General features: G+C 51.6%; 1 protein-coding gene across 1 annotated transcript; it reads right to left on the bottom strand.

The window, feature by feature from the left end:
- Positions 1-3,542: 3,542 nt before the first annotated feature.
- Heyl (hes related family bHLH transcription factor with YRPW motif like) lies at positions 3,543-20,786 on the bottom strand. The gene is made up of 5 exons (XM_059256103.1): positions 20,666-20,786; positions 14,371-14,437; positions 13,113-13,196; positions 11,193-11,274; positions 3,543-7,716 (listed from the first exon to the last, which is right to left on the bottom strand). The coding sequence occupies exons 1-5, from the start codon at positions 20,743-20,745 to the stop codon at positions 7,043-7,045; spliced, it is 987 nt and encodes a 328-aa protein (XP_059112086.1). The 5' UTR covers positions 20,746-20,786; the 3' UTR covers positions 3,543-7,042.
- Positions 20,787-21,268: the final 482 nt, after the last annotated feature.

The raw sequence follows: 21,268 nt of genomic DNA, 5'->3' as shown, positions 1-21,268 counted from the left end.
GGCTAGAGAGATCCTGTCTCAAAAAACCAACCTACCAACAAATAAAACATTCTCAGATACAGCCAGAATAGTTCCAGAACAAACATCGGAGTACTTCACTTTAATGCAAAGGCGATATGAACTCAGTTAAAGCCATACTTGGAGTTTTGGTCTCTTTATGAGCTAGCTGTATGCAGGCTGGTACTTGGGATGTTGGACAGCAGCAGAGAGCTGCCGTTCCTAGTCATCCACTCAGCTGTGAGGATGAACAGGGGCTCTGCAGTGCGTCCTAGCATAGGAAGGACCCCAGGCACTTTCGATGCATTTACCAGGATAAAGGTGCCTGTAAATTGGATAGCAATTACGTTATTTTGATCGACCACTAGGGGGCAGTAATGGATAAAGAACAGGCACGTGGACTGTGAGAAAAGCTCCTGTCAGTTAAGGGACTCACTACTAAGCCTTGAAGACTTGAGTTTGACCCACAGCAATCCCAGGCTTTGGGAGGCTGAGGCATGAGGACAGACAAACCTAGGCTACACAATAACTTCAAGGGCAATCTGGGGTGCAGAGTGAGATCAGAGACAAAGACAGACAGACAGACAGACATATGTATTCAAGGGACAACTCCAGAACTATTTTCTTTCTTTCTTTCTTTCTTTCTTTCTTTCTTTCTTTCTTTCTTTCTTTCTTTCTTTCTTCTTTCTTTCTCTCTCTCTCTCTCTCTCTCTCTCTCTCTCTCTCTCTCTCTCTCTCTCTCTCTCTCTCTCTCTTCCTTCCTTCTCTTTCTTTTTCTTTTTGGGTTTGCTTTTTGTTTTTCAAGACAGAGTTTCTCTCTACAGCCCTGGCTGTCCTGGAACTCACTCTGTAGACCAGTCTGGCCTCAAATTCACAGAGATCCACCTGCCTCTGCCTCCCGAGTGCTGGGACTAAAGACGTGCACCACTACCACCCAGATAACTCCAGAACTTTTACGCTTGAACAACCAGGAACACTGAAGATCTGAAGAGTTCGTCAGAGAGAGGAATCAGATCTGAAGGGATCTGGCATGCAGCTTTGGACATGGTAGTCTGAGACACCTCTGAGACACTGGCTATGGGAATCCAGGTCTGGGCTTTGGGGGCCTGAGTGGGAAGCATCCATCCTAGCCTCATCTTTGGCCATGCAGGGAAGCTGTTACCGCTCTGCCCAGGACTGTGTTTCCCCTTCAGTACCTCAAGCTCTGGGTGGTATCAGGAGCCTGCTGCAGCCCCTCACCCAGCCATCAGGCACCGCCCCACGTGGAATCCCAATAGGATCCCTGTCCTCAGGGACTGAGGCAGCATGGATGACACCCATACATATTCCCTGCTGGTCACGGCATGGGGCCAGGTGCTTCAGGCTAGTCATTCACACACTGCAGGAACAAAGCTGGAAATCCCCAAACCTGGTTATCCATGAACTCAGTCTTGAGTGAGGGCCAAGCAGAGCTAGTCAGAGTCTAGAGAAGGCAAATGGGTTTTTATCTCCTGTGCCAACAATGATTAATCAAATTTGGTTCTGGATTTCAGCTGTCTTTAGAAGGGACAAGGGTGGGCTGGTGAGATGGTACCGTGGGTAAAGTGATTGCAGTCAACCCCCGTGATGTGAGCTCGACCCCAGGAACCCACGTAAAAGCTGGATGTGGAGGCACCTGCCTATGATGCCAGCACGCCTATGGCGAGGTTGGAGGCTAGCATATGCAGAGCGACAGCAGAAATGAGAGAGATCCTGCCTGAAAGACACGGTAGAAGGAGAGAACTGATTTCTGGCCTCCACATGAGCACCATGGTGCATATACACAGACACACAGACACACAGACACACAGAAACACACCACACACAGAAACACACACACACACACACACACACACACACACACACACACGGTGGTTTGAATAGCAATGACTCCCATTGGCTCATAGATTTGTATGCTTGGTCACTAGGGAGTGGCGTTACGTGGCAGGAATTAGGAGTGTGGCCTTGTTGGAGAAAGTGTGTCACAGGGGGTGGGCTTTGGGGTTTCAAATGCTCAAGCCAGGCCCAGTGTCGCTCTCTCTTGCTGCTGCCTGTCTATCTGGATGTAGAACTCTCAGCTACCTTTCCAGCTCCATATCTACCTTCATTCCACCATGATAATAACGGACCAAACTTCTGAAAGTGTAAGCCAACCCCAGTTAAATGTTTTCCTTTATAAGAGTTGCTGTGGTCATGGTGTCTCTTCACAGCAATAGAACACTGACTCAGATACCCCCAAATAAAATAAAAAATAAATCTTAAGAAAAAATAAGAAGGGGGCAGGATGTGAAATTGATTAGTAATGTCTGCCATGAGAGCAAGATCAGGGAGTGTCTGCCATTGCACCAGATACTTGCTTTTCCCCATTTACCTGTCGTACTTTGGACCTTTGCTTCAAAGGGTCTCTTGCGGTACTGTGCACTGTGAGTTGGTCAAACCACATTCAAATCACAGAAGCACAGATGAAACATTCCTTAATCTTCTGCTATGAGCTGGTAACTGGGAGAGGGCCCAGGGGACAGAAATGTCCCCGTGGACATTCCTACCCTGCTTCTCAGAAAGCCATCAGCTTTGAGCTGGGGGTGTAGCTCAATCTGTAGAGTGCTTGCTTGGCACACATAAAGTCCCAGGCTTGGTCCCTAGCATTAATGACATAAGCCAAGTCTGATGGGGCACACCTGTAATCCCAGCCTTTGAGAGGCAGAGGTAGGATGAGAGGTTCAAGGTCATCCTCAGCTATATAGAGTTCAATTCCAGTCTGTACTATTTTTTGATACCCTGTAAATAAAACAAAACCACTCACCAACCAACAAGATTAAAAAAAGAAAGAAGAAAAAAAAAACCCAACAAGATTAAAAAAAAAAAAACCTAAAAGTAAGCAATCAGGCAAGTGTCAGCCTTCTTCAAGTTGGACTCCAGTCCAGCTATGGAATAGAAATGTCCGAACTGGGAAGGATCCCAATTCTTCTCTTTGTATCTCCTAACGAGAGGCTGAGCACTGCCCAGCTAGGTTAAACCAGTCACCTGGCCTGGGCACTATGTTTCAAAAGCATCTAGGTGTTCTGAGGTGAGGTTGGATCTCCTCCTCCTCCTCTTCTTCCTCCTCCCCCTCCTCCTCCCCACCTTCTTTGTCATCATTTGTTGCTGTTGCTGTTATTTGTTTGTTTTTATGTGCATGGGTGTTCTGCCTGCGTGTCTGCACCATAGGCAAGCAGTGCCAGGGAGGCAAGAAGCAAGCCTCCAAGCCTCTGGAACTGGAGGAACAGGTGTGTGTTAGGCGCCATGCTGGGAACCGAACCTGGGTCCTCTGCAAGAGCCACAAGTGCTCTTTACCATTGAGCTGTCTCTCCAGTACCCACCCCACCCCCGTTGTTGTTTATTTGAGACAGCCTCATGTTTCCAAGATTAGCTTTGAACTCCTGATCCTCTTGCTTCACTGAATGCTGAGGTTATAAACGTGTCACCGGGCTCAGCAGCACCAATTTCTTTTTCTTTAAATCAACTTTATTAAATCTTTATTTGTGTGTATGCACGTGCACATATGTGGGTAGCCATTATTGCATCATGGCCGTTTTTACAAATGCAAATGTTAAGTTCAAGAAGGGCAAAGAACTTGAAGAAAATCACTTCCCGTTAACGAGTGTGTAGTGAGGAAGATGAGTCTCAGAGCTCAGGCTAGCCCATCTTTCACTTGTGCTGAGGGACTGCGCTCAGCTCCAAGCCTGCTTCTGTAGCTTCCTGGGTGAACCTCCAGATCTCTGCAAGGGAGTCCCTTGGTCCTCCTCCAGGAGGGCTTCCTTCCAGGGCCCCTCCCAGAGAAGCCAGAAAAGCACGCCCACTCTGCAGCCCTCAGCCTTCTCCAGAGATCTCTCCATGCCCATCTTATCTAGGCAGAGGGTATGCTGCCCTCTGAGTGACTGTGTGTTTGTTACCTTTGGCTCTGCCAGGCCTGGCTGGCACAGGCTGGATCTCCATGAATGTTGGATTTGTTGGGGGCTGGATGCATTATGGAGCTGGGCCAAGAGCAAAGAACAAACCCGCTGGCAGGCTCAGCTGTCAGCGTGCACTCCAGGGCCAAGACGCTTGCCTCTCCTCTGGCCAGGGACTTCTGACCATTCTGCCAGAATGCCCAGTCCCTCGGCCTTGGCTCTCCTGTCTCCTCTAAACGCCAGCCAGTGGGAGTAAGGGTGGAATCCACCCTCATCGGGCTCTGTGCCAGCCACACAAGCAGCCAGAAACCTTCTCACCTCCTTGATCTACGGAGTCAGCAGAAGTTCATAGGACAGTGATGATGAGCAGGCATTGTGCTCAGTGCTGCGTAGAGATGGGAGCCCAGGCCAGGTGTGGTCCCTGGCCTCACTGAACTGACATTCCAGTAGGGAATATACCTAACCAATAAACACACAAGCAGGCATGCGTTAGCAAACTCTCCATGAAGGGAACCAACTGGGACTTTCGAGAAGAATGAGCTACTCAAGTACTTTAGTCCTGGAAGGCCTCCAGGAGGAGGTGACATGGAAGGCAAGGCCTAAGGAACTGAAGTAGGCCATGCAAGGCGAACGGAGGAGCATTCTGGAAACCTCATGAGAGAAGATCTAAGGATGGAATGCTGGGGATATGAGAACAGGCCTGTGTAGCAGAAACACGGGGCAAGTTTGGGGTCAGCACGAAACAAGGCTGGAAGTCAGGATAGGATTTAAAAAGAGCTCTGATTTTTATCATTAGAATAACAGGGTGTGTGGTGGGGGCGTGTCTGGGGTTCAGGCTGGGTTGATAGGATGTGCCCTGCACATGCCACATTCTCTCCAGTGCCGGCTGAGAACTGACTGGCACAGCCAGGGCCAAGCCAGGAAGCCGGGGCAATAGACTAGGGGAGAGGGGACATTGCCAGGCCTGGACCCTGGGTCCAGAGAGTCTAGAAACATTCAGGAAGCAGAAGTGGAGGTTTGGTGGTGGAAGTTTCCAGAACTAAACATCCTTATTGCCTGCCCGCAACACCTTGCAGTGGGGCAACCAGAAAGGGTTGGGACTAGAAACAGGAGACTTGAGTACTCAGCTGTGTGTGTGTGTGTGTGTGTGTGTGTGTGTGTGTGTGTGTGTGTGACCTGCCCAGTCTCCTGGGAGAAGGAAGCCAAGACCCACCAGGATGGATGCTTAAAGGGCTCAGCCATTTCTGCCGTGTTTCCATGGTGTCAACGGACTGCTTTGTAGTTCAGGTACCTGCAGTGGGGAAATGTGTTTCCCATAGTGCAGCTGTGAGTGAACACCGAATCTCTGGCTAGGAGGCTGCCAAACTGCAGGCCTGCAGTAAGACCCTAATACCCAGGGACTTCTATCACCTGTCCCCACCCCAGGAGCCTGCACGACTCTTCTACCCTCCCTGTACCTGTGTCTCGGTGGGCTGACGATGCACTCCACAGGGATGCCCTCACATGAGTCCAACATGGCAGCCAGACTAAAGAACTTGCTTCCGCTAAGAAATGAAGGCAGTCTTTATCTCTTCTTGACCTAGTCGCAAGCACTTTCTGGGTCACTCAGGTGACCTCTGCCCTCTGTCCCAATTCTCTGAAATGACCCTTTTGCTCCCAGGGTTTTGTAAACTCTACTTTTGTGCCCACAGGCTCCTTACTACAGCTCTGGGGACTATGGTTCCATCACAGGCTGGGATGGCAAGGGGAGAATGGAGACCTTCCAGGATGACCTCGTATTTCACAATCATCACGGCCCCAGCGTCAATGAACAACCATTTCCAGATTCCCACAATCTTGGTTTTGCCAGGCATTGACCAGGGTGTTCCCAGATGGCACGTTGGGTGGCCCTCAGGGGCACTGTGGGGAGCAGGTGCTCACCAAAGAGGACAGAAAGGCTTCCACACTTTGTTTACTGATAGGGCAACCCTAAATGTCCGTTCAGCCTCTGCTGTTCCACCGGCCATTTACTCCCATTAGAGAGGCAAGGGGCCCGGGGCGGAGCTGGGGAGTGAGGTGGCCTCTGAGCGGAGCCAGCTGTGTGAAATCTGGGTGAGCAGGCTCTCAGGCCCTGGACCCGCTGCATGACCTTGAAGAGCCCAGCAGCCTCTGCCTGCTCTCTCCCCCTCCTCCAAGTTATTTTTATCCAGCCTGACGGCCCTTGGCTGTGCCAGCAGTCTGGGCTCTGGGAGCTGGATGCAAACCGGGCAGTTCACATGTCTGGTGCTGAACCCCAAGAGAATGCCTCTTGGGGTGCCACCATCATGGCCACGGGTCCTCCACACTGGGGACCCTGTGGGAAGGGCCATAGTCCTGGAGGACAGCACCCAAGAGAAAGGCAGCTGGGCTCTCCCGATGCTCTCTCAGTCCTGGCTTCTGTCTGAAGCGCTGTGGAGACCTGGTGGTAGGGATATCCTGCCACAGAGCTTTGCTGCTGTGGAGAATTCTTCTGGCCCGGCTTGTCAAGCCTTAGTGGATAGTCATGCAGGCATCTGAAGTGGGGACAACGGTGCCGCAGGCCTTAGCTGTACGGAACAGATCTGTCCTGTGCTTCACTGTTACGGGGTGGGCTGCAGAGATGTCTCAATAGCCCCTGCTTCATTTCCGTCTTCAGGAAGTGAAGCAGACAGTACATTCCATCCTGCTGGCCTGGGGTGGCTGAATCTCACCAGTCCTCAGGACTAGGAGTCCCACCTCTTCATGTGAGCAGCCTGCCCCTGGCCATGGAATCCTTTAGGTTAAAGCTTCAGCTCCAGACCCAAGGTCCATGTGTACTGGGTCCACAGTGCCTAGGGGGTCACAGGGCACCATTAACTCATCTATGCCTGTGGCGAATGGGACTAAGGAGGCTCTGAGCTCTGAAAGGGCTACAGGGGAGCCTGGTGGGCAGCAGGGTCGGTGGTGGGGGCGGGGCGGGGGCTCTGATGGGTGTGGAGAGATGCCTTTGTATAGAAGCCGTTCTAGAAAATAAATCAGACAAGGTGGCACCATTTTCAGAGCTCCTGGGGGGAAAATAGGAACGTTTATCGTTCCTCGGGGATGGTTGTAGGGGGGTCAGCTCAGAAAGCCCCAATTTCGGTGATTTCAGAGACCCACGAGTGGTAGAGCACTGCTCCTGATGGTCTCCCAGTTGGCCCCAGAGGAGGCGGACTGGAGATGGGACCAGACACACTGTCATCAGATTTCCCAGCTCCAGGGGCTGTCGGAGAAGAAGACGGCAGGACGGGGACTACGTGGTTGCTCCTGGCAACCCTGCTACCAGGGGCTGTGGGCGGAGGGGCAGCTGGCCTCTCGGGAGGACGGGCTCTCTGGGCGGAAGCTGCCCCTCGACTGGGCAACAGATTCCTCCGGGCTGGCAGGATGGTGCCAGGCACTCTGTGCACTGGAGTAGACCGGAGAGCTGAGACGGGGAAGGTGGGAGAAGAGACACTGGGAAGGACAGGGCCAGGCACTCTTCCCAGAATGGCGAGCTGGCTGCTCAGGGAAGGCAACCCCGAGCAGCTATGGAGGAAAGACCAGGGCCACACAGGGAAGGCCAGGGCACCAGTGGCTGTGGGTGAAGGCTCCATCTCAGCTGCATAGCTGTTGAGGTGGGAGAGAAGGCGAATCCGGACAGGGTCTGCATGGCTGCTGGGTCCTTCCAGGACCCCCAGGTACCTGATGACCTCCGTGAGGCATTCCCGAAAACCAATGCTCCGGAAGTCAACAGCCAGGGCTCGGGGATCAAAGAACCCTGTAAAGTAAAGTACCATGAGGGCATGCCGGGGGAGAAGCACAGAGCCTGGGGGAAGATACCACGTGTGACCTGCCCCACCTATATAGCCTACAGTGACCCAGTGACCTTGGACATGTCCCTTCACCTCCTGGAGCCCCAGCCTCAGCACTAGAAACCACGCTGCATCACAAAACGTATTTTCTTCACACTGCATGATTAACGCGAAGAAAATCGTGTGGCCCACACAATTTGTCTAAGCTGACACCGTGAAAAGACAGCGGACATCGAAGATGTATTATAACCCCGCTTTCCGAAAGGAGGCAGGTTTGGGGAGAGGAGGCAATGACAGCAGCTAGCGGAGCAGAAGGTCGCTAGGAGAAGGCACCGTTGTGTAGTGGTGAAGCCTTTAGAAGCCACCAGGGCTGGGTTCGAATCGTGGACCTGCCACTTAAACTGGCCACCTGGCCACGGATGAGCATCCCCAGGCCTCAGTTTCCTTAGCCTGAAAATGAGGAGGGAGGCCACAGAAGTAGCTGTCACTGCTGCAGTGTTTGCTGCTTCGGTGAGGAGAGAGGGTGAGACGGGATGGTCCTGGGACCCCCTCCATAACTGGAAAGGAGCTGTCACTCAGGCCAGTGGCCCAGCTGCTGCATCTGAGCTCATCCTCCAGCTCAGAACACAGGTTGGAATGTACTGGCCCCATGCAGCTGCTACCAGGCAAGGGCTCTCTCTTGGCCTGATGTCAGTGATGGGCAGGCCAGGTGGACTGTCCACACAGGCATCCACATCTCTACTGCCTCTGCAGTACCTGCCCTTCTCTTGAACACATTCTGGGCAGGAAAAAAAAAAAAAAAAAAAGCAGCAGCCAGTACTGGCTCCTGACTGTGGCAGCAATCTCTCGTCTCTGGTTCATGGCTGGGGACCCTGGAAGGGACAGGAGAGCTCAGCAGGAGACTGCAGAGTCTGGGCAGTTTAGGGTGAGACTTGGCTGTGCTGTGTGATGATGCTGATGGTGCCTGTGTCCCCTCACCTCTGTGTCTGCTGTACTCTTTCATTTTAAACACACACACACACACACACACACACACACACACCACACACCACACACACACACAGACATACACACACACATACCACACACACACCACACATCACACACACACACCACACACACAAAGAGACACACACACACACACACCACACACACACACACACACACACACACACCACACACACACACATACCACACACACACACCACACATCACACACACACACCACACACACAAAGAGACACACACACACACACACCACACACACACACACACACACACACACATCATACACCACACACATCACACACCACACACACACACACACACACACAGAGTTTGTTTGTTAGTTTTTCAAGACAAGGTTTCTCTGTGTATCCCTGGCTGTCTTGGAACTCCTTCTGTAGACCTAAAACTCTGAGTGCTGAGACAAAGGCATGCACCACCACTGGCCAGCTTAAACATTATTTCTTTATATTTATTTATTTCTTTGAGACCTGGTCTAATGTAGTCCAGGTTGACCTTCAACTCACTATGTAGTTGAACTCTGAACTTTGATCTTGTGTCCACACTCCAAGTGCTGAGATTACAGGAACAGCCACCTGGTTAATACAGGACTAGGGATTGAACCCAAGGCTTTGTGAATAGTAGGCAAGCACTCTGCCAACTGAGCTACATCCTCAGCCTCTTCTAGTTAACTAGTTAGTTAATTTTCAGATATTCATTTACGTAGTCTAGACTGGTCTGAAAGTCACTATGTTGCCTACAACGATCTGAAACTCCTGATCCTCCTGCCTCCACTTCCGGAGAGCTGTGGTTACATGTGCACACCACCATGCCTGGCAACATGGTTCCTTTTAAACAAATGTCTTCCCAGTTCTTACTACACACTTCACGGCCGTATCTAATTTAATCCTGATAAACACTCTTTTACCATATCCACTTTAAAGCTGAAGAACCTCGGGGACAGAGAGGACAAACCATTTGTCTCAAGTCACCGAGTGAAGGAGCAGCAGCACCAGAATTAAATCAAAAGCCTGAACTCCCAACCACAGCTCTCTGGCCTTTTGATTAGCCTGAGACACAGTGATGAGGACAACCCCGCCCCCTCCTTCCTGGTCCTTGTGAGAATGGAGTGAGATAAGTGAAAACATTCTAAAGTGCTGCCCACATGCTAATCACTGCTTTCCTTTTAATAGGATCGCCATGAATATAATTTGAAATCTCTTCCCACTGGCTGCCACTGTCAGGAATGCGTTCCTTTGGCAGACTTTTCCAAAGGAGCCACCGCATTAGAATTACTGGGTAGGTCGGCTAAACTTGCCAATTCCTACAGTCTAATCCAGACTGACTCTTACGGGGAGATCCTGAGTACTGCCTGCCCCCAGGTGCCACAGCTGAGCAGCACCGATTTGGACCACTTAGAACGCCACTGTTCTCTTCCAGAGCGGAAAGCTGTTCCCGAGCTTTACATCTTTGTAGCTAAGGTCTGTGGAGTGTGGAGGCTTCCCAATCACACCTAGAAGCTTCCAGACAGGATTTCCATTCACCTGGGAGTCTTTTAAAACTCTTAGCTACCGAGAGGTGGTGGCGGCGCACGACTTTAATCCCAGCACTCGGGAGGCAGAAGCAGGTGGATCTCTGTGAGTTCGAGGCCAGCCTGGTCTACAGCATGAGTTCCAGGACAGCCAGGACTGTTACACAGAAAAACCCTGCCTCGAAAAACAAAACAAAATGAAAGTCATCGCTGCTCCATGATTTTAATGGAAAGCATTAACAAAATGATGGAGTGACTTGCCAGTTCCCATCATCTGACACCTGCTGTGAGCATGACTCACTTCCCAGCTCTGCCGAGGGTCCAACAGCAGTCCAGAAGCTTAGGCCAACGGGTAGAGACACCAGCAAGATGTCTATGGCTAAAAATCTCCGACAATTTCCTCCCTGGGTTCAAATTAGTTGAGGACTGGGATTCTATTGAGGATTTGCTGATCCAAGCTACCCATTAGCCAGGTCTTGCTGGTGAGTCTTCTGAAAGCCGGAGCCACAGACCAACCCTCAAAGACTGGGAGGAGTGGAACTGAGGAAAGGCTTAGGACAAATGGAGACGCAGGAAGTCATGAGGGAGACAAGGAAAGAAGAGAGACAATTCGGTGTAGTGGCTCCTGCCTGTAATCTCAGCTCTAGGGGCTGAGGCAGGAGGATTTGTGAATTTGAGGTCAGCTTGGGCTACAGAGAGAGACTCTTTTCTCAAAACAAACATCAAAGTAGCATAAAAGTAAAGAGGGGAGCTTGGCACATGGTGGCTGGAACCCACTTCAGTCCTTCCACGGAGGGCAACGACATTCTATTTGGCCATCAGTTTGAGCTCACCCCTTGATCCCCAGGGCCCTGTATCAAAGTACTTGTAGCGTGATTAATTCCCAAGAGAGTAGAGCATTGGTACCTGTGCCACCAGAGGCATGGAGCATCTTCAAGTGATCCACCGTCATCTGCAAGACCTCGGCTTTCTCCAGCTTGGAGGAGCCCTGTGGGAACGGAAGGCAGAGGCTGCAGCAGGTGATGGCTGGGGTGAACTGCCCTCCCGTCCCCATCAGCAGTCACTGCCTGGGTTTCCTCCCTTCCCTCCCACTCCCTGACCACTTGGGCTACTACTTTGTCCAACCCTGTCCAGGACTGCTAGGTGCTTGACTGTCCACATCATTTCGGGGCTTCCATCCCAAAACGCCTCCCCGACTCGACCGCCCTGACTGAATCCTCCTTAGTCTCCTTTCACCTTGTCTCTTGGGCGCCTCTCTCCTAAAACACTCCCAGTGAATGTCAGCCCACTTCTCTCCCAGAAAGACTTATCTACCGCCATGGCCTCGTCACCATCACCAGACTCCTGCTACCATCCACCATCACGTACCCCATAGACCTGCTGTCCTGAGAACCCAACTCTATCTTCAGTATCCCCAAGTCCTAGCACATCATCTGAGCCCAAAAAACTTGTCCTTCTCTGTTCTCTCTTGGGAAATGGTTCCCTAGCCTCCAGGGAACCTTGGCTCCCATGGGAAACCTGAGGGTCAGACTCTCCGTGCCAGTTCCTTAAATACAGACACCAAGTCTAGTTCATTGCTGGCTCTGAGAAGGCTTTAATGAGCATCTGTGGAATGGCTGACTTGTACTTACTGGCCTAAGGGAAGGCAGATGACATGTGACCTAAGCCTTGAGCAGAGGGTAAGGGTCTTTGAGGCAGCCTGATTCACCCATATGTCTCTCCACTGTGGTCCTCACCACCTCCCCCCACACCATGTTCCACAACAGGTGCTCACTCTCTGAATGGACTTTTTACTATCAAAGAGCTCTAGAAATGTCGGGGGACATGGAATACAGTTACGTGCTCTTTCTGCTCAGATATTTATTAGCCGTGTAATGTAGTAGGTAGATATTACATGACATCTCTGTCCCTTGCTTCCTTACCTGTACGATGTGCAGAATAATCCTTGCCTCTCAGGATCACTTTTAGGATTTAATCCAAAGGAACACATCAGGTATAAAGCCACCATACCTAAGACACCTTGTTAAGTATATTTGTCTATTCCTTTTGTCCCCTGGCCAGTGACAACTATGCATACTTGTGTGTGTATGCACATGCGTGTGGCATATGCACACCTTGTGTATGTGTATGTGTGTGGGGTGCCCATGTGTACACATGTGGAGGCCAGGAGATAAGATAGAGTATCATCCTTTATTACTCTCCATTTTATTTTTTCTTAAATTTTTATTGTTTCTTTGTAGTATGTGTATCTATGTGAATGTATGCTCATGTGTGTACAGGTGCCAGCAAAGGCCAGAAGACATCATCAGAGCTCCTGGAGTTGGGATTATATGCAGTTGTGAGCTGCTAGCTGGGAATTGAACTCTAGTTCTCCGGAGAGCAGCGCGTGCTTTTAACTGCAGATCGCCTCTCCAGCCTTACATTTTAAAAATTAATTGTGTGTGTGTTTTAAAAATTAATTGTGTGTGTGTGTGTGTGTGTGTGTGTGTGTGTGTGTGTGTGTGAAGTCAGAGGACAGCCTGCTGGAGCCATTTCTCTCTTTCCACAATATGAGACCTGGACTGAACTCAAGTCCTCACTGTCCAGGCTCCTAGAATCTGCCCGTCTCTGCTTCCCAATGCTGGTGCTACAGGTGTGCACAGCAGTGTCCAGCTTTTACATGGCTGCTGTGGATTTGAACTCAGATCTTCAACAAGTGCTCATACCCTCTGTGCCATCTTCCCAGACCCCAGTGACAGCTATTTATAAACGATCACAGCTCTGTCGGCAGTAGGAGATACCATAGGAACCACACCCTGCCTTCTACCGGATCAGCACCGCACACACCTGTTTCTCAAAAGCAGTGGGCACCAAGCGTCGCAATTCAGAAAGGCTGCTGTTGATACGGTCCCGGCGCCGTTTCTCTATGATCTGAAAAATAATGACAAGAAGTTCCCTGTAGGCATTTCATCACACTTTCCAGTGTGCCCTGATGGACACTGACTCATGTTTTCCCTCAAGTTATTTTTTTTTTTTCTGGGCGGTAAATCTATTCGTTATTTAAGGAGGCCGAGAATGAGAGTTCAGACTGACAATAATCTGTTTCATGCCACACAGTAAAAGTGTAGAGCTGGGGCTAGCATTCAAGCCTCTTGTCCTGGTCTGTAGGGACCACGTTCACCATATGTAAAGCAGGGCACCGCCCATCAGAATGAGGACACCAGCCTCAGTACTGGTGTAGACCTAGGGGACCCTGCCGGGCCAGAGTTAGCCCTCCAGTTTCTGCATCATGAGAACACCTGAAGAATTCTGGGTCTTGCTCTCTCTAGCTGCAGAGGCCTTCATGCACACTATCTTTCCCACAGTTCTGGCAACAGACTCCTCATAGCTGGGTAGAAATTATAATCCATCACTTTTTAGAGACAGAATATGAGATAGGGAAAAACGATTTGCCTAAGGCTTCTGGTGAGTGAGTGATTGAGTGAGGGAGTGGCTCCTGCCGGATCCCAGGCCTCTGGATCCCCAGGAAAAGGTGGGGTAGGATAAGATGGAGAGCTGCTGGCAGGGAGCTCCCTGCCTGCTCAACACAAAGAAGAAAAAGTTCTGGCGTCAGAGGAAACAGGGTAGAGAGGAGACTACAACGAAAGTATTGATGGGCTATCGTCAGGTGCCGATCAGAGTTTATGGGAACCCACTCAGTCTTCAGAAGAGCTGGGGGCTGTAGCTCAGTTGGTAGCGTGTTTGCCTCTAGCGTGTATGAGGTCTGCACTAAATCCTCAGTACTGCAAAAACCAGGTGTGGTGGTGCATGCTTGTAACACCAGCATTTGGGAGGTGGACGCAGGAGGATCAGGAGATCAAGGGCATCCTCAACCGCATAGTGAATTTGAAAAACAAACAACCAATCGGTCTTTTGAGGTAGATGCTACCTGTCACTTCAGAGGAAGAGGCAAGGCAGTGGAGGGGAGGTGGCATGCCCAGCCACCAGGACTGCAATTGGCAGAGCTTGGGTTTGAACCTGTCCAGTCAGCCGGGATAATGGGCAAGGCCTCCTTGGATTCAGTGCAAACCCTGATTGGGCTCCTCCAAGGCTGCAGCTCACTCACCCCTCTGCGTTTCTTCCGGGCTTGCATCTGCGAAGGGCTGGGGGTGGTCAGCGGTCTGGCCATCTGGCTGCGGAGGAAGAGAAAGGCTAGTTTCTCAGAGCTGAGGGATCATCTCCCTGACCTAGACTGACCTGGGAGGCCCGGCTGGCAGCAGGCCAGGACCGGGGTGCATGGGGGTGGGGTGGGGCTCCCAGGTGGCCATAGCCTCCCAGACCAGGAAGGGGCACGGGGCATGCAAAAGGGTCGCCTGCTCTCCTTTCTCCCCGGAGACCCATTTCTCTGGGGCCAAGTCCTCTGTGCTCTCCTGGCTTCCTGCCTGTCAGTCTCTGGCGGACGCGGGTAGCTCGCCTAGCCCCTGCTCCTGCGGGCGGCCGACCGCCGACCGTCGGGGAACCGCGAACCGAGATGCTCCCTCTCGGGTCCTGCAACCCGATCCCGGGGGCGGGCTGACTGAGGGCGCGGGCCAGCGGCGGCCAGGCCGGGCCCGGGAGGGTTGGATTTCAGAGCTAGCCGCTGGGAAGGAGCGTGGAAAGCGCAGATGCCGCCGCTTCCCACGGGCCGGAGCGCCGCCGCCCGCCCTCCGCCCGGCCCGCAGCTGCCGCCTCCTCCCACGCGGCGCGGCCGGGGGCGAGGCGGAGGCGGCATCTGGGTCACAGGCTCCTCTCGCACGCTCGGGGACATTGCTCTGGCCTCCCAGAAGGCACGGGTCCCGGTCTCCTCACCCTGCCTCTCCCATGCCTGTGCCTTCCTCTGAGACCCAGGCTGGATGACGGATGTTTGCTCCAACCCCAATAGTTCGGTTACAAAGACTCAGCAGAGGGGTTTCCTGCCCAGATTTTGACCAGAGTAATCACCCCCAACCGCTTTCCGTCTGCATGGCCTTTTGCTCCAGCTATCACCTCAGAAGGCAGAGGTTCACTGGAGAGCACCAAGGACCCAACCCTACCGATGCTGCTACACTCCACAACTTTGGGCAAAGTGCCTCCCCTGACATTTTGAAATGCCAACAAACATCTCAACAGGAGCCCATGAGCTTGCCCAGCACCTGCTTCTTGTCTAACCTAGGCTCTCTGTCTCAGCAAAGGCCACCCCCAGCTTCTAGTTCTCCGGCACTTTCTTTGATTCCACCGTGGTCTTCACCTTATGTGGTCAAAACCTGCCTATACCGTGTGTAGATAGTTTCCTGTCTGTTTTCGTGGTCTCCATGGCCCTTGATGTCTCTCACCTGCAGGCTTACAAAAAGAGCCTTCCCTTGGGTCCCACTGAACTTTTTTTTTTTTTTTTTTTCTGCTACTACCAGCAGACTTGATCTTGTCCCTCTTAAATTTCCCTTGTGGCTTCTTAATGCTTTTAAGACCCAAAGCATTATCCTTTGGTTGGCCCAACTGGTTCCTGTCACCCCCCCACTCCCACCCCGAGACAGGATTTCTCTGTGTAGCTTTGGAGCCTGTCCTGGAACTCACTCTGTAGACCAAGATGGCCTTGAACTCACAGAGATCCACCTGCCTCTGCCTCCCGAGTGCTGGGATTAAAGGCGAGTGCCACCACTGCCTGTCACCATAGATACCCAGTTGTCTCTTGCTCTGCATGCTCCAATCTGAATGCATGAACTCCTACATTTGCATATGTGTTCTGTAGTCTAGACATCTCTGGTCCAGTCCATCTCCTCACCTCCTCACCACAGCCTAACGACTTCAACCAGCCTTCAGATTGCCACTCAGCTGTCACCTCCTTTGGGAGCCCCTCTCCGCTTTAAAATCCCTAGTCTGCTGCATGGCCCCTGCTGGTTATTCCCCAGACTCCTGCATCCACAGCATTTATGCGGTCTAATTGTTTTATTCTGGCACGATGATTTGATTAACGTCCATCTCTCCAACAGACATGTCCACGAGGTTATGAGGCTCATCCATTTCACTCACTGTTACAGCTCAGGTCCTCAACCATCTTGGGACACAGCAGATCTCACAGTAGGATTTCTTACTTATCTTCAGTGTTACAGAGAATGTAAATATGAACAACATAGAAATGGGCCTTAGTGGACTGGGGCCATACACAGCTCACTAGGAGGATCTCAGCCCATGTAACTCTCTTTGTGACATCTGAAGTTGGATCATTCTCAATACCTCACAGAAAGGCAGCTTCAGGAGAGACCAGATAGCACACTGCCTCAGGCTTGTTCCAGCCACATCTGGAAAAAAACGTATCTCTCACCCTCACATCTGGACAAACAGAGCTGCTGAAAGGCCTGTGAAAGCTCCCGGGAGGCAGGGCCCTGTGAGCCAGGGCCTGAGATCTGTGGGCAGCTTGTTTACAAAACCTTCCCTGGTTCACTGGGGACAAGCTCTAAGAGCCAAGGTACATAAGAAATACAGCCTTTGTTTCCCTGGCTGGAGAAAGCGTCTCTCTGGGTATTGGGTTAGCCTTGTGCACGTCACTGCCTCACAGACTGATCCCTCCTCAGGGACCGTCTGTCAGAGGTTGACACAGCAACACCCAGCTTCAGGGCCAAGTGCGCTGTTCCACCTTTCCCCAGGCTCCTGGTCAAACACCCCTGCCACCTGATCTGCCCCTTCCTCCAAATCTCCCAGGCAAATCTCCCCTTACAGTTTGCTTGGCACCACTGCCAAGGTTCTTTCTCCTCTGGGCTTTATAAAAGTCCATTTTCCAGATGAGGATGCTGAGCCTCACTCAGGGTGCCAAAGTGGCTTGGCCAGCCCACCCAGCTGCTCAGGAGCAAAGCAGCATGGGAACCTATCTTCTGGCTCCCAGTTCAGCATTGTTTTCCTTCTTAAGTCTGACTTCCTGTCTGTCTGACTAGTCCTCCAATCCCCTTATCCTTAAGGCTCCCAGCCAGAGCTCACCACAGCCTGGGATCTGGCTCTGACATTGGAAGGGGTTCTGGGAACTTCTCCTCTGAGCATCTAGGCAGATCTTCATGGACCCAGAGAAGAGATGGTGAGCGCCAGTATCTTCACGGGCCTCCTGCAGCCCCTAGACAGGATTCCAGGGCAGTCTCTTCAGGTGGTGTAGCTTTCAAAGTGGTCTGCCTGCCAGTGCTGAACACCCCCAGTCCCCTGTGTGGGACCTTTGGTGATGACTCCACCCATTTTGTATCAAGCAAAGGCAACATTCCAATCAAGGCTCTGAATGATGGACAGTCACACAGAGCTAAGACCGTTTGTAAAATGAGAACACTCAGAAAGCACCTTTGACCAGCCATACAGCAGATAAGAGGAAAATCCAGACTCTACTGCCTTTAAAATATGTAACATATATATACACACACACATATATTATAACATTACTTTATATGTATGGGTGTTCTGCCTGCATGTATGTCTGTGCAAGAAGAATGCACCAGACACCCTGGAACTTGGATTACAGGCAGTTGTGGGCCGCCAACAGTGCAGAGAGTCAAACCTGGAAGAATAGCATATGTTCTGAACCCGCTGAGCCCCACATCTACTGGATTTTAATCCAGTACTCTTGCCAATGTCTTCCAAATATGCATCATCCCACCATGTCTCTCTTGTCGCCTGCACTTTCTGTTCTAGACAGCAGTATGTAGCCATTTGTCTCATATATTGCATAATAGACCTTAGGAAAACAATTGTTTTAGTTGGAGGGATGTGACAGATTCAGAGTTGAGAATGCCCCGCAATGCAGTCTGTAAATTTCTAGTTTTTCCATTAAACTTTGCTGCCTCGTGAATGTGGCACCCTCCCCACAATGTGACAACATTTATTAGAAATTACCTGCACCAAAGCAAGAAGCTATGTGCTATATGTATATACAACCTCATTCAAGCTTTACTCTCAGAGGTAGATATTTACACATGCATTTTGCTAGAAAAAGAAAAAGAAAGAAAGAAAGAAAATGTTAGTTCAGGAAAGAGTAAAGTCACTTACGCATGGAAATGGTGGAGAGGGTCAAACTCAGGTCTCTGACTTCAAAGACTACCATATGCCTTAAATCATAAAGGAACAGCCTGTAGACCCTGACTTCAAGTCTGACATGTGGGAGGTGCTCATGAAATATTTGAAGATGGGTAAGAGAGAGGCTGTATTCTGTGTGGATCCAGACTGTTTCAGGGGGCCAACTTCACACAAGAGCTCTGTGGGTGATTCCCACGGATGGAGCAGGTTGCTACCACCAGGCAGATGTCCTTGGTGACATCAGAACACACTCTGCCCCTTTGGTCTCACATCTCTGAATGGGAGGGATTTGTGCACTGCTCTGACCCCAGTGTCTGGCTGCCCCAGCCCTGTGGCCCCTGCCACTGTCTATCCGGCTGTCTTTGTACATGAAGCTCTTCTTCCCTGAGAGTTCCCCGAGGGCAGAGGCTGAGCAGGATACATCTGGGCTCTGATGCCCAGCCCAGGGTCTAGGCCACAGCAGGCATCGTTCAGTGGTCTCTGAATCGAAGCATTTATGTCTACTGGGGGGGAGGGCCCTTTTGGAGAGTGCTACAAAGAGGCATCTTATAAGTCAGTCGGCCAGATGTCCAGCTGCCTTCCCTCCTTGGAGGAGTCTGGTCTTCTGGAGCAGTCTTTAACAATGAGCTCTGGTTAAAGTGACAAAAAGATATAGAGGGGAAAACCTGCAGTGACCTTTTACACCTTAGTCCCAGTGCCGCCACCATCGGGAAGCCATTATCATCATCCCTGGCTGTGAGTGGCCTCTCCCCACTGGGGGTGGGGGGGTGGGGGGGCGGGGATCAAAGCCCACACTATGACTCTTCTTCCATGTAATCCAGACTCTCCATAGCCCTTGGCAGTTACTGCCCAGACTCTATACTCATGAAGGATAGAAGCCGGCTCCGATCCATCTCAGCTGGCATCGACTCTGTACGCTGGTCCTTGAAGACCCAGTGGCACTGAGTTTGAGATCTTCTGTTCTCCATCACCATGTGGTGCTGGTCCCTATCAGTAGGCACTGGCTTTGAAAATTATTTCTATAAATAGCAGTTTCTGCTAAGTAATTTTTAAAGGGTTTACATAAGGAACTACATTATACATCCCCATACCTAACATGCAAGGTGAGAGAGAGAGAGAGAGAGAGAGAGAGAGAGAGAGAGAGAGAGAGAGAGATCTATTGCCATTAGCTCCCTTCCTTTGGTTTTTTGAGATAGGGTCTCACTACTCATGGAGATCTGCCTGCCTCTGTCTCCTAAGTGTTAGGATTGAAGGCGTGTGTCATCTCATGCCTGGCTGTAGCTGTGTGAGTGTGCTCCGTGTGCCAGGGCATGAACATGGAGGTCAGAGACAAGGTTCCGAAGATCAAGAGAGTTTATCTACTTCAGCAGCACTTTCTTTCCTTTCCACTCTCATCCTTTTCCCAGTGTGGAAATTGTCTCAGGCAGGGAAACCAAAGGCTCAAAACTGCATGTCCATAGGGTACTTGGCTAGCATGCACCAGGCCCTGGATCCAATCCCTAGCATTGAAGAAAGGAAAAGGAGGAGGAGAGGAAAGAAAAAGAGAGAGAATGGCAGGCTGTATGGTGACTTGGTGGCAGATGTGGGCTGGGTGGCAAGGGCTTGAAGACTCTTTCAAGTGTGAGCCTGATGCTAAGCATTCACCATGAGCTGCTGCTAAGCATGTAACATCCTTTCTCCCACTGGGTTTTTACTAACACTATGGAGCAGGCTTTGTTATTTATTCCCATTTTACAGATCCGAAAACTGAAGCTTATGGAGTCACAGAGCTAGGAAGTAGCAAGGACCATGCAAGATCAGTTTGTTCCACAAGTTAAAAGTCAGAATATTTAACAAAAGTCAAGAACACTGGCAATTTGGGTGGTTTTGTGGAAGGGGCACTGAGATTGGAGTCTAGGTTCTTCCAAACTGGCTAGGAATTTTTTTTTCAGTACCTAAACCCAATTCCAGCGTTCAGTGTGCTCAAAGGGAACCTCCCTCCCCCTCCCATCCTTCTGTGTACCATGTGAAAACTGCTCCCAAGGAAGGGTAAAACTGGGAAGTACAGATGTCTTCATAGTAAATAGATTAGGGGCAACGGAATGTGGAGCCTACGTCTATGAAAGTTTCCTAAGGGGCATCCCTGGGTGCAGCCAAATGGCATAATATACCCCCTAGCAGAATTCTCCTTCCATCCCAGCGTCTAGAATCCTAACTGGCTCGGGGTACCCAGGAATTCGCCATACTGGTGCTGTGGACACACTGGAGACGCTGCACACACCCCTGCACCCTGGCTGACACCTGCATGCGAGCTGCTGTGCACACCTGAGTGTGCTGGACTCTCTCTCACCCTCGACGGCCTCAGCCCCACTCTGTCTTACCTGAGGTCGCTCTCCCGACCCACGTCAATGGGTCCGTCAGACTCGCCATCGGAGCCACTGGGCGCCCTGGGCCGCTTCATGGCGAGAGCTGGCTGCGGGGTCTCAGCCCTGCGATCCGTGGAGTTGGTCGTTGGGCCCCGCCCCGGCCCCGCCCCGGCCCGGGAGCCGACGCCGCCCTTTCCCAGGGCCCTTTCCTGCACCGCAGCCCGGGGCGCCCCGGCGCCCCCTCGCCCCCGCGGTGACGCGCCACCGAACCGTGGGAAGGCCCCGGGCGGTCACCGCCCCCATCGGCCGCTGGGAGGTCCGGCTCCGCTCCACCGGCGCTGCCTGGACTGGCGCGCTGGGTGGCCTTGGGCAGGTGCCCTGGGAGGCCCCACGGGGAAGCCCAGACTCCGGATCTGTCCCTAGTTATGTGCGACAGGCTTCGCTCTGCAGTGCCTCGGCTTTAGGAGGGACAGACCTGCATCTTCCTGCCCCATGGGGTCCAAGGCGGGCAGATAGGTTTGGAAAGATTACTGGGGGTGCCTGTGACCTCTTGGATAGTAATTCCTCGGCCATTCTTCTATAGAGGACCAAAATAAAGGGGGAGGAGGGGACGTGCTT

This window comes from Peromyscus eremicus, chromosome 2 (genome assembly GCF_949786415.1).
Source record: "Peromyscus eremicus chromosome 2, PerEre_H2_v1, whole genome shotgun sequence".
NCBI classification, from domain to species: Eukaryota; Metazoa; Chordata; class Mammalia; order Rodentia; family Cricetidae; genus Peromyscus; species Peromyscus eremicus.
The sequence above is the reverse complement of the archived record's forward strand: the minus strand, read 5'-3'. Positions and strand labels throughout refer to the sequence as shown.

What these genes read in the sequence shown, in the direction of transcription:
- Heyl (XM_059256103.1), bottom strand. Translation starts at nt 20,745, where the DNA reads ATGAAGCGGCCCAGGGCGCCCAGTGGCTCCGATGGCGAGTCTGACGGA. An exon ending in GGTCGGGAGAGCGACCTCAG is followed by an intron (nt 14,438 to 20,665) that starts GTAAGACAGAGT and finishes CTTCCTCCGCAG; the next exon opens with CCAGATGGCCAGACCGCTGA. An exon ending in CCACTGCTTTTGAGAAACAG is followed by an intron (nt 11,275 to 13,112) that starts GTGTGTGCGGTG and finishes CCGTTCCCACAG; the next exon opens with GGCTCCTCCAAGCTGGAGAA.